Below are 9837 nucleotides of genomic sequence, written 5' to 3'. Positions count from 1 at the left end.
AAAAAGCTGCCAAAATTAACACGTCACAGAGATGCTGTACATGATGTTTCTATTTGTTACCCACGCCGATGAAATCAGCATTGTTCAGTTTTTCTCGGAATTCAATTTTTTTTTTTTTTTTTAACATTTATTTTTGGGCCTTTTCATGCCTTTATTTGATAGAGGAAGGACAGTGGATAGCTTTGGAATCAGGGAAGAGAGTGAGACATGAGGTAAAGGGCCACAGGCTGGATTCGAACCCAGGCCGCTCGTACATGGGTAGCGCCTTAAACCACTCGACCATCTGCGCTCCCAGGAATTTGAAATTTTGAACACCATAGTAATCAATGGGAGTGTAAGTTCCTCAGTAGCGCTGCTTAGGGGTGGGTCTGCCGCCTCAGACGGCTGTTCTAGTTAAGCCATGTTCTGAGTCAAATATACTGTAAGTCTAAAATAATTATCTAGTCTGCACGGTCAGTCCAGAAAGTCCATGCTGGTATCGGATCAGTACTTGGGATCGGCCAATACCCAACACCTTGGTATCAGAATCGTATGAGGAAGGAAAAAATGGTATGGGAACATCCCTAATTTAAATAGAATGCATTTGATTTAAACAACTGATACTCAGAATGCAGAACGTTACACATTTAATGGAGCAAATAATGAAGAAAACACCCCCACCACTGAGGTTTATCTGTGTTTATTGACAATGAAAAATAATCATGGCATTTAAATTTCATCCAGATTTAACTTTAACTCTTTAAGAATGTTTTTAATGTGTATTTTCAGAAAACTATCAAGGAATAGGGAATTAAAAAAGGTAGAATTTGAGTATTTTTATTGTGGAGCTTGTGAAATTCACATGTTTGTGATGTTTTAAATATAAGAGGTCTTCTTTGAGCTAGATGGACTTCCCAGCATACGTAACCCCCTGTTGTCTCGAACAGCTGATCCAGCCTCTCCACTGACGGCATGCTGGCATTAGCCCTGTGAACAATGGTGTCTTTTTTAAAAGCTACAGTAACTCAAAATTATACTTTTATCATTATCAAATAGTCAAACACAACTCTAATAATTATGAATTTTCTTTTTTGTAGTTAATGTTGTCTTCAGTACATCAGTTTCGTGTTTCCCCATCTCTTGGATTAGGGAGGACTTTAAGATCATCTTATATAAGAATCAAGAAAGAACAAACTCCTACCCCCTCCACTCTGCATCCTTGGTAGCCCCTCCCCTGTTTATTTGATCCCACCTCCCCACCCCGCCCTTGGAGTAACGACAACCTTATACGGTAATGGTTGTAAAACCACACCCAGCCGCCCCTGCAGGTTGGGCAGAGGAGCCCCGTCAGGCAGACTGAAAGTCATTCTCTGGAGCAGAGAAGCCAGGAAGAGGAAGAGCTCCAGCCTGGCCAAGGATTCGCCGACGCACACTCGAGGCCCCGCCCCGAATGGCAGGAAGCAGGAAGGTGTCACCCGCTGGCCCTGGTCATCGAGGAAACGGTCTGGAAACAGGGAAGGCGGTATTTTAAGGGGGGTCAGAGTGGTCTGGATTGTTCTTGAGGTTGTGTCTTACCTGGGTTGAACAGGTCGGGTTTGTCCCAGTGGTCAGGGTCGTGGTGAATCGCCCACATGTTGACCAGAACACGAGTCCCACGACTGACAGAGTGACCTCCAATGCTGCGAGTCAGAAAGAGAGTTTAGACTTGTCGAACACTGGTTTAACCCTTTGAGGGCCTTTCCGGTGTATTTCTGCTCTCATTTTGGCAGTTGATATGCTGATAATAGGATATCTGACAAAGATTTCATTTTTAAATACATTTTGAAATTTCAGCATCCACACTGTGTAGACAAAAGACTGACAGTCGTCCCCCAGGAGCCCTTTTTGGTCCCACTGACTATCATTAAAAAAGAGCTTGTTCAGTTCAACCAGTGGAACCTGAAGATATCAAGGATTTCCACATTTTATTTCATTAGAAATAAGTCAAACCATCTCATTTGGAAAGCTACAGCCCACATGTTTGCACATATCCAAAACATTAGGTCACAAAAAATGCCTTTTATTTTTAAAATATTGTGATACTGAAGTGTAGACCGACCAGCTGTCCGTCATGGCTGTATGAGGGATCAGGACGGGGCTAACTGGTCGGATCCTCATGCCCTCGTTGATGACACAGTCCAGGTACGGTAGTCGGCTTCGGTCTGACATGCACACCGGTCGATCACTGCCCACCTTCTCATCCAGCTCCTTCTGCACACGCTCCTGGACCTGACAGGGGGCGGGGCATAGCAGATGACAACACAACTAGTTGATTTTTACTTCCAAGAGATTAAGAGGTGCAACTAATTGAAAGAAGCATATGAAGAATGTACAGTGCCTTTAAAAAAGTACGTGGATGATGTACATCATGGGTCATCAACCACATCTGCACAAGGGCCAGATTTAGTCTCGACTTTCAAATAAACAAAAATTAACTAAATGTTTTGGTCTGATTAAAATATTATTGTATTAGTATTTGTATTTCTTTTCAAAACACAGGAAAGGTTTATGCATTACAGCGAGATCTATCCCTGTTATCTATAATGCAGCAGGACACACAGAGACAGGCCGGCCCACAGAATTGTCCGCATCCCCGAAAGTCCCCAATAATGGGCCCTCGCCAATGGTGATTAAGCACTAGTTTTAATTCATTTTTGACACTTTTAACCCCTTTCACTTCTTCATTTGGCCATTTCTGCAACATTTTCTGCCTCTCAAATTATTTTTGAACATTTTTTGCCACTTTTGCCAATTTTGACACTCTTCAACCCATTTTTGCAACTTTCCTGCCAACTACTGTTCCCGTGTCCCACTCTTTAACCGCTTTTCACTACTTTGCCAGGCAATTTTTGCCTCTTTAAAACCATTTTTCTTTTCTCTAACCCTTTTAAACCAATTTTCCTGCACAGTTTTGCCCCTTTGTGCTGCTCTTGTATCCATTTTTGCTGCTTTTTAACCTTTTTCATTACTTTTTTGCACCATTTTTTGGCACTAAAAACCCATTTTTATACTTTTTGCCTCTTTTTTCCTCTTTTACCAATTTTTTTGCAACATTTTAACCTCTTTACCTGCACATTTTTGCCCCTTTGTGCAACTCTTGTATCCATTTTTGCCACTTTTTAACCCCTTTTCATTACTTTTTTGCACAATTTTTTTGCCATTAACAACCCATTTTTTATACTTTTTGCCTCTTTTTTTCCTCTTTTACCAGTTTTTGCAACATTTTAACCTCTTTTCCTGCACAGTTTCATCAAATATATTTACTAATTATGAATGACGAGTGAATTTCTGTAAAAACAGGGGAACATCAGATCATTCTAAAACGATTTCAATAGTAATTTTTTTTGGATGGACTTAACAGCTGCAGACATTTGACGCCAAAAGACACTCCTAAAACCAAAACATCCTCCTTTTCTGAATTGAATGATCTTCTGGGGGCCGGACAGGAAGCTTTGGGGGGCCTGATATGGCCCTCAGGCCACCAGTTGATGACCAGTGATGTACATCATCTGATCTCTTTCTAAGTGCCAACATGAATTCTAGAGGTCATAGTATCATGGTGGGACCTCTGGGTGGTGCAGCAGGTAGGCCAGGATCCACAGTAGAGACGTGGAGGTTGTCTCTACTCCGGCGCCAAAAGCCTCAGCTGCTATCATCAGGACGTGGTCGTCAGTTATCCTCTCCTCCTCAGACCCAGTTGGCTTTTGACCCCGCCCGCTCTCCGTCTGGCCCTTTAGCAAGGCATCAAGGAGGTCACGGGGGTCACCGTCACTCAACGTCACCTGAATGTTAGGTAAAGGAGGACATGTGGCTGTCTTAGCTGATCTTCCTGACCAATATAGCGCCCCCCCAGTGGACAAACACCTCTAGATTTTCTGTGAGTGAAGTCGTCACCTTGTGCTCCTCCAGTTTTCGTGACAGAAGTCGATCTCTGACGATGATACACTCCTTCAGTTTGCTGAGACACTCATTTGGAAAGACCTGAGGGGCAGAAGGGGACTTTCAGGTTGACAAAGACCAGGATCAGGATCAAGTCTTTGAGCCAGAAGACTCTTAGAGCCTTCAGATACTCATGCTGCCATGAAGGCCTCTGAATGGTAACTGTGAGAACATGAACAAGAGATGAGACCACCAAGGTCACAATCTCGATTAGCTCTTTTTCAACTCATAACTTTTTATGAATCAGGGATATTTCTGTCGACTGAAGATCAGTTTAAGAGTAAGGACATTCAAGGAACACGAGAACAGTTGGGGAATATGGTGAGGAAAGAACAGCAGAGCTGTGTAAGAGTTCAGCGTGAGGTTGAACAGATGCACCTTCATCCAGGGGTAAATGTCCACCAGTCCTCCTCTGGTGATCGTCTGAACGATGCCGTCGTTGTACCGGATCACCTCCTGCAGCTCAGCATCTCCATGACGATACGTAGCGCTGAACACGAGCGTGCACACCACGTTAGTGACGGCTCTGGTCACCGCCGGCGACGGGTCAAAGCCGAGGCGACCTCCAGACATGAGCTCAGCGTAGAGGCCGTCCACGGAGGACAGGACTGGAGGGAGGATCGACAGAAGGTTAAATCTTAAAAGAAGAAGGGTGCTAAAGAACACTTTATCTTAGTCTAGGAGATTTAAACATGGAACATGTCCAAAGTGTGTCGCAGAGCACCGATGTCCTGGAGCCGGCTCGTTCCCTCTCCAAACAGGGTGAAGGAGTTGTGGACGAGGCGGCGGTGCGACTTCCACAGAGGAGAGTAGTCTGAGAAGGCGATGTCTTTCCCTCCTCTTGTCAGCAGATCGGTGGTCACCTACACGGAAAAACACGACAAACTTTAACTGGGTTTGGTTTGACATTCAGCTGTGCTTTCTTTTTATTTATGTGAAAACTTTTCACCTTCCACCAACCATAAAAACCTTCTGTGAAACTTAGATTTTTTTTTTTTTTTTTGCAGTTTTCACACTCAGTTTTTCTGACAGAAATTGCTCATAAAAACTTGTGGAAACCCCTCTTAACTGTTTAAGCGTCAACGTCGTAATATTGTGACAAGCAACATTGCTGAATTGATCAGGCTCTAGCTGCAAATACGGTGACTAATGTTGTTACCACTTTACACCAGGAGATGGCAGACATGAGTAACTTTAATCCCAGCAGCATTTGTGGGTGTGTTTCTATTCAAAGTTTTGTAGAGAGAGAGTTTTGAAAGAGGCACCCCCAGTCGAGGAGACGAGGAAGCGGTGGTTGTAGTCGGAGCGTAACGGAGAGAAAGAGAGCGAATTGTAGCGAGAATACTCACAATGCTGGGAGGAATAGAGGAATATTCACCCTCTGACATGGCGTTCAGTGGCCTGGTGAAACCATGGGTGAGACTGACGGTGCGCCTCTGAGCACAGACAGCTCGTCCGTGCGCCATGATAGTCCACAAGCAGCACATACTAAGGCTGACGTTTTGCCTCACCAGGGAGGGGGTTGGACGTGGTGGGGGTATCAGGGTGGCCAAAACACCGCGAATGGTGACGGAGGTAGGGAATGAAAAACACCACAGAGGTAGGGGCAGCCATGTTAGAAGCTGTGGGAGAAAACACACAAGAGCTTCCAATGGCATTGAAGGCCGTCTGGTGATGTCAGAATATGCAAATTAGATGAGTGAATTTACCCCCATCACAAACTTTGGGTCACACTGAAGATTTTTCTCATGTACAGTATGCCTGAAATCTTGATATCACAACTGAATATTTCCTTTCCAAAACTCAAAAAAAATCCATCATTAATAAAAGTCTTTGGAAATTCTTTTGAAGTATATCATGAAAAGTACCCAAATATTTTTTTAGATAGTCCTCAAATCTCTCAGTGAAAATTCCTCATAAAGCCTGAAAATTCCATTAAAATTTTTCCCCATAATTCCACGCAAATTCCTGAAAATTTTTGAGAAAATTCCTGAAATTTGAAGTAAATTCCCCCTTAAATTTCTTGGCAAATTCTAGACATTTTCAAAAACATTCTCCAAAATTTCATGAAAATGATGGGGATGTTAAGAGATCTTTTTGTATGTCTGGAATAAAATTTACAATAAAAAGAGAGTTGAGGAAACAAAAAAGAAAATGATGGAAAAATTCAAATCCCTTAAACCAGTGTTACTCAACCCTGCTCAACCAAAGAGCCAAATTGTTGAAAAATACATTTGAAAGGGCCACAATCTAAGTGGTGAAAAGTGGCAATTAAAATAAGTTAAAAGTGGCAAAACTGGTCAAACATTGGGAGAAAAGTGGCAAAAAAAGGGGCAGAATGTAGCAAAAATGGGTGGAAAGTGACCAAACAATGGGTTAAAGGTGGCAAAAAATTGTGAAAAAGTGGCGAAATCTGAAAAAAGGGTGGGGAAAATGTGCAAGAATTTAGAAAAAAGGTGGAAAAATGGGCAAAAAGTGGCATTTAATTGCAAAAGGCCACTATAATTGTCCAAAAGTGGCAAAAAACACTGAGGGAAAAGTGACCAAAAAAAAAAAAAAGTGTTACAGGTGGCAAAAATGTTGCAACAATGGCAAAAAGTGACTTAAATTGGCAAAAACCTGAATAAAAGGTGGAAAGATGGGAGTTATGTGGAATTAAACTGAAAATGGAAGCTTAAATGGGTGAAATGTGATTAAAAACAGGTATAAATAGGCAAAAAGGGGCAAAAATGTGGAAAAAGCAGGATAAAATTGTCAAAAATGGTTGAAAAGTGATAAAAAGCAGTGGCAAAAACTGGGAGAAAAGTGGCGAAAAAGGGCAGAATTTGGTAAAAATGGGTGGGAAGTGACCAAAAAAAACAAGTCAGAGGTGGCAAAAAATTGTGAAAAAGTGGCTAAAATCTGAAAAAAGGTGGGAAAATTGACAAAAAAAGGTAAAAATCAGGATAAGAGTGTCAAAAATGGATGAGAAGTGACGAAAAGCAGCAAACACCGGGGAAAAGTGGCAAAACTGGGTTTCTTAGAAAAATCCAGAAAAATTCAAAGGACAATCCTGAAGCCCAAATTCCCAATCCAACTTCCCAAAAATTTCCTAATAATTTCCCCCATATTCCCATAACAATTGAAATAAATTCAAAGCAATAAAACCTTTCAAAATATGCAAACGCATCCTGTTAATTTCCTTAAAAGTTCTTGATAACGTCCAAGCAAATTCCCTAAAATACTCAAACACCAAACTGTCCCTGCATTTCAGGCAAATACCTTAAACTTGAACGGACATTTTGGACAATTATGACATCAATTCTTATACCAGAAATGATTGCTATAATGTAGAAAAGCCAAAATGTGATGTCCTCATATGTGGATGGATAATATAGTTGTTTATTGTGACCAGTAATTGGTCCTTATGTAACACCTCCAAAACTATTCTCTAACAACACCACAAATCCACAGGTCATGAACTCTAAGTATTATTCTTTATAAGTCTGTTTTCTGAGCATTTTAGTGAGAATGAATTTATTAAGGTTGACCTCAGACTGAAAGAACACACGTCCATGTGTGCTGCAGCAGCCCTGACCTTTAAATTCCATAGCTGCCTGTTAAATTTCCATCAGAGCCGACAATAACCGAGGATCTGAGCTCTGACCTGTAAAGAGGAAGTTCTTAAACCGAGCTGGTTCCTCTCTCTCTCTCTCTCTCTCTCTCTCTCTCTCTCTCTCTCTCTCAGTGTCTCACCATGCTCGGTCGCCCTGCGAAGTCCTTCCCTCTCTGTTGGAGGACCTCTCTGGCGTGTTGATGGTCGTTGATCACCACGGTGTAGTGAGGGCCGAGGTAGAGCGCGAACAGAGAGCCGTACCTGAGGAGAGACACATGACGCCTGAGAGGGAGCTCAGTCTCTCAGGTCTCCTCTAAACCTTTCTAACAGTTCTCTGACCTGAAGAGAATTTATGAGGCAGCTTACAAAGGTGTCCCCCTCCTCTTCTCAGAATCGTTTCATTCAGCCTCATCGGAGGGTTTCCAGCATGAACCGCCTGTTTAAGGTCATTCCACAGCATCCAGACTTGGACTAGACCACTCCAGAACCTCATTTAGTTTTTTATGTACATTCAGAGGTGGACCTGCTGGTGTGTTTGCTAGCTGCATAAGCTAAATACCCAACCTAGCTACATAGCTAACAGAGCTACGAGGTCTGCATAGCTCAAGTAACTAATGTATGTAGTTTTAGCAATGTTTGCTTAAGTCTACATTGACAAAACTAACTTAGGTATAGGTGACGGAGCTACATAGCTAACATGCATTGTCAACGTAGCTGTTAGCGTTGGCTACATTTGCTGAAACTGACATTGCTAAAGCTGACTTAACTGTGTGGCTCTGCAAGCTGCGTGAGCTATGTACCTGATGTAGCTACATGGCTACCATAGCTAACATAGCTTACATATCTATGTGAGCTACTTAGATAACATAGCTAATGTAGCTTACATAGCTTATGTTGCTAAAGCTAGACTCACAAAACAGCTACATAAGCTATGTAAGCTTTTAGCAAAATTAGCTCTAGCTAAGATGTCTATGAAGGAGCTACATAGCTAACATGCATAATCTGCATAGCTGTTGACATTACCTACATTTTCTCGGGCTCATACTGATGAAGCTGGCTAAGCTATAGATAATGAAGCTACGTAGCTCTGCAAGCTGTGTGACCTATACTTTACATAGCTTAAAGAGCTATGTGAGCTGCATAGCTAAGATAGAAAATGTAGGCACGTAGCTAAGGAAGGTCTGGGTGGCTTTTTCCCTAAATAAATGAAATGATCCTTAAAAACAGATGATTTGAAACATTTGAGTCTGAAGGTTTGTAAATAATAATCTCTCCTTGGTTGTGGTTTTGGACTCATCCAGCTTTGATGGGTTTGATAAATTATTACAGTGTTTCAGTCAGCATGTAAACATGAATTTAAAAAGCCAGAATAAACAGTAAATCCACTCTAACATCATGTAAACGTCCTGAGTGTCTCACCTTTGGGCCAGCTGGCTGAAGAGCAGGTGAGGCGGGAGTCTTCCTCCCAGCCAGGGGAGACTTCCCAGGACGGGGAGCCGTGGCAGGCAGGGGATGGAGGGCGAAGATGGGGGTCTGTTGAGACGACCGATGAGGAGGAAGAAGACCGCTGTCATGATGAAGAGGAGGAGGAGGAGGAGGAAGGATGGAGGGAAGGACAGAGGGGAGACGGAGGAGAAGAGACGAGTGAACATATCTGGTGAAGAGGAGACTGAGGAGTGATGAAGAGGAGACAGAGGAGTGAGGCAGAGGAGACCGAGGAGTGAGGCAGAGGAGACCGAGGACTGATGAAGAGGAGACTGAGGAGTGATGAAGAGGAGACTGAGGAGTGAGGCAGAGGAGACTGAGGACTGAGGCAGAGGAGACCGAGGAGTGATGAAGAGGAGACTGAGGACTGAGGCAGAGGAGGGAGGGTTTATATCTGACACTCTAACAGGCCTTGGACGGGTCAGACGAGCGAGTTAGACCCTCACCCTGGCCATGTCCTGGAGTCTGAGTGTTTTTATGGTCAGACAGCCTTGGTGTTATCAGGCTGCATGGCACTGGTTGCCATGACGACCTTAAATACCTCAGTGTCCAATCAGACGGTTTCCTTAAAAAAAGCAAACCAACTTTCCTGTGAGAATGTAAACTAAAAGTAGTTTAATATTTAATCTTTAACAGCACTGAGGATATTAAAACTGCACACCATTCACTGACAGAGAAGGGGGCGGAGCTTCAAAAAAGCTGGGACACTGCGCAGAATGTAAATAAACACAGAAGTCAGTGATGTCAGATCTATTGAGGGCAGAAACAACACATCAGATGTTGAAACTGAGACGAGCTCA

At 42.8% G+C, this 9837-nt stretch overlaps 1 protein-coding gene across 1 annotated transcript; it reads right to left on the bottom strand.

Moving 5' to 3' along the window:
- Positions 1 to 1217: 1217 nt before the first annotated feature.
- LOC121504405 (steroid 17-alpha-hydroxylase/17,20 lyase) lies at positions 1218 to 9204 on the bottom strand. The gene is made up of 9 exons (XM_041779128.1): positions 8972 to 9204; positions 7693 to 7813; positions 4682 to 4820; positions 4336 to 4565; positions 3913 to 3999; positions 3585 to 3800; positions 2078 to 2247; positions 1555 to 1658; positions 1218 to 1483 (listed from the first exon to the last, which is right to left on the bottom strand). Exons 1-9 carry the CDS (start codon positions 9202 to 9204, stop codon positions 1218 to 1220), a joined length of 1566 nt encoding a protein of 521 aa, XP_041635062.1.
- Between the last annotated feature and the right edge of the window lie 633 nt (positions 9205 to 9837).

The sequence above is a fragment of the Cheilinus undulatus genome, linkage group 22 (assembly GCF_018320785.1).
Source record: "Cheilinus undulatus linkage group 22, ASM1832078v1, whole genome shotgun sequence".
Classification (NCBI taxonomy): domain Eukaryota; kingdom Metazoa; phylum Chordata; class Actinopteri; order Labriformes; family Labridae; genus Cheilinus; species Cheilinus undulatus.
This window is presented reverse-complemented; position numbering and strand designations above follow the sequence as displayed.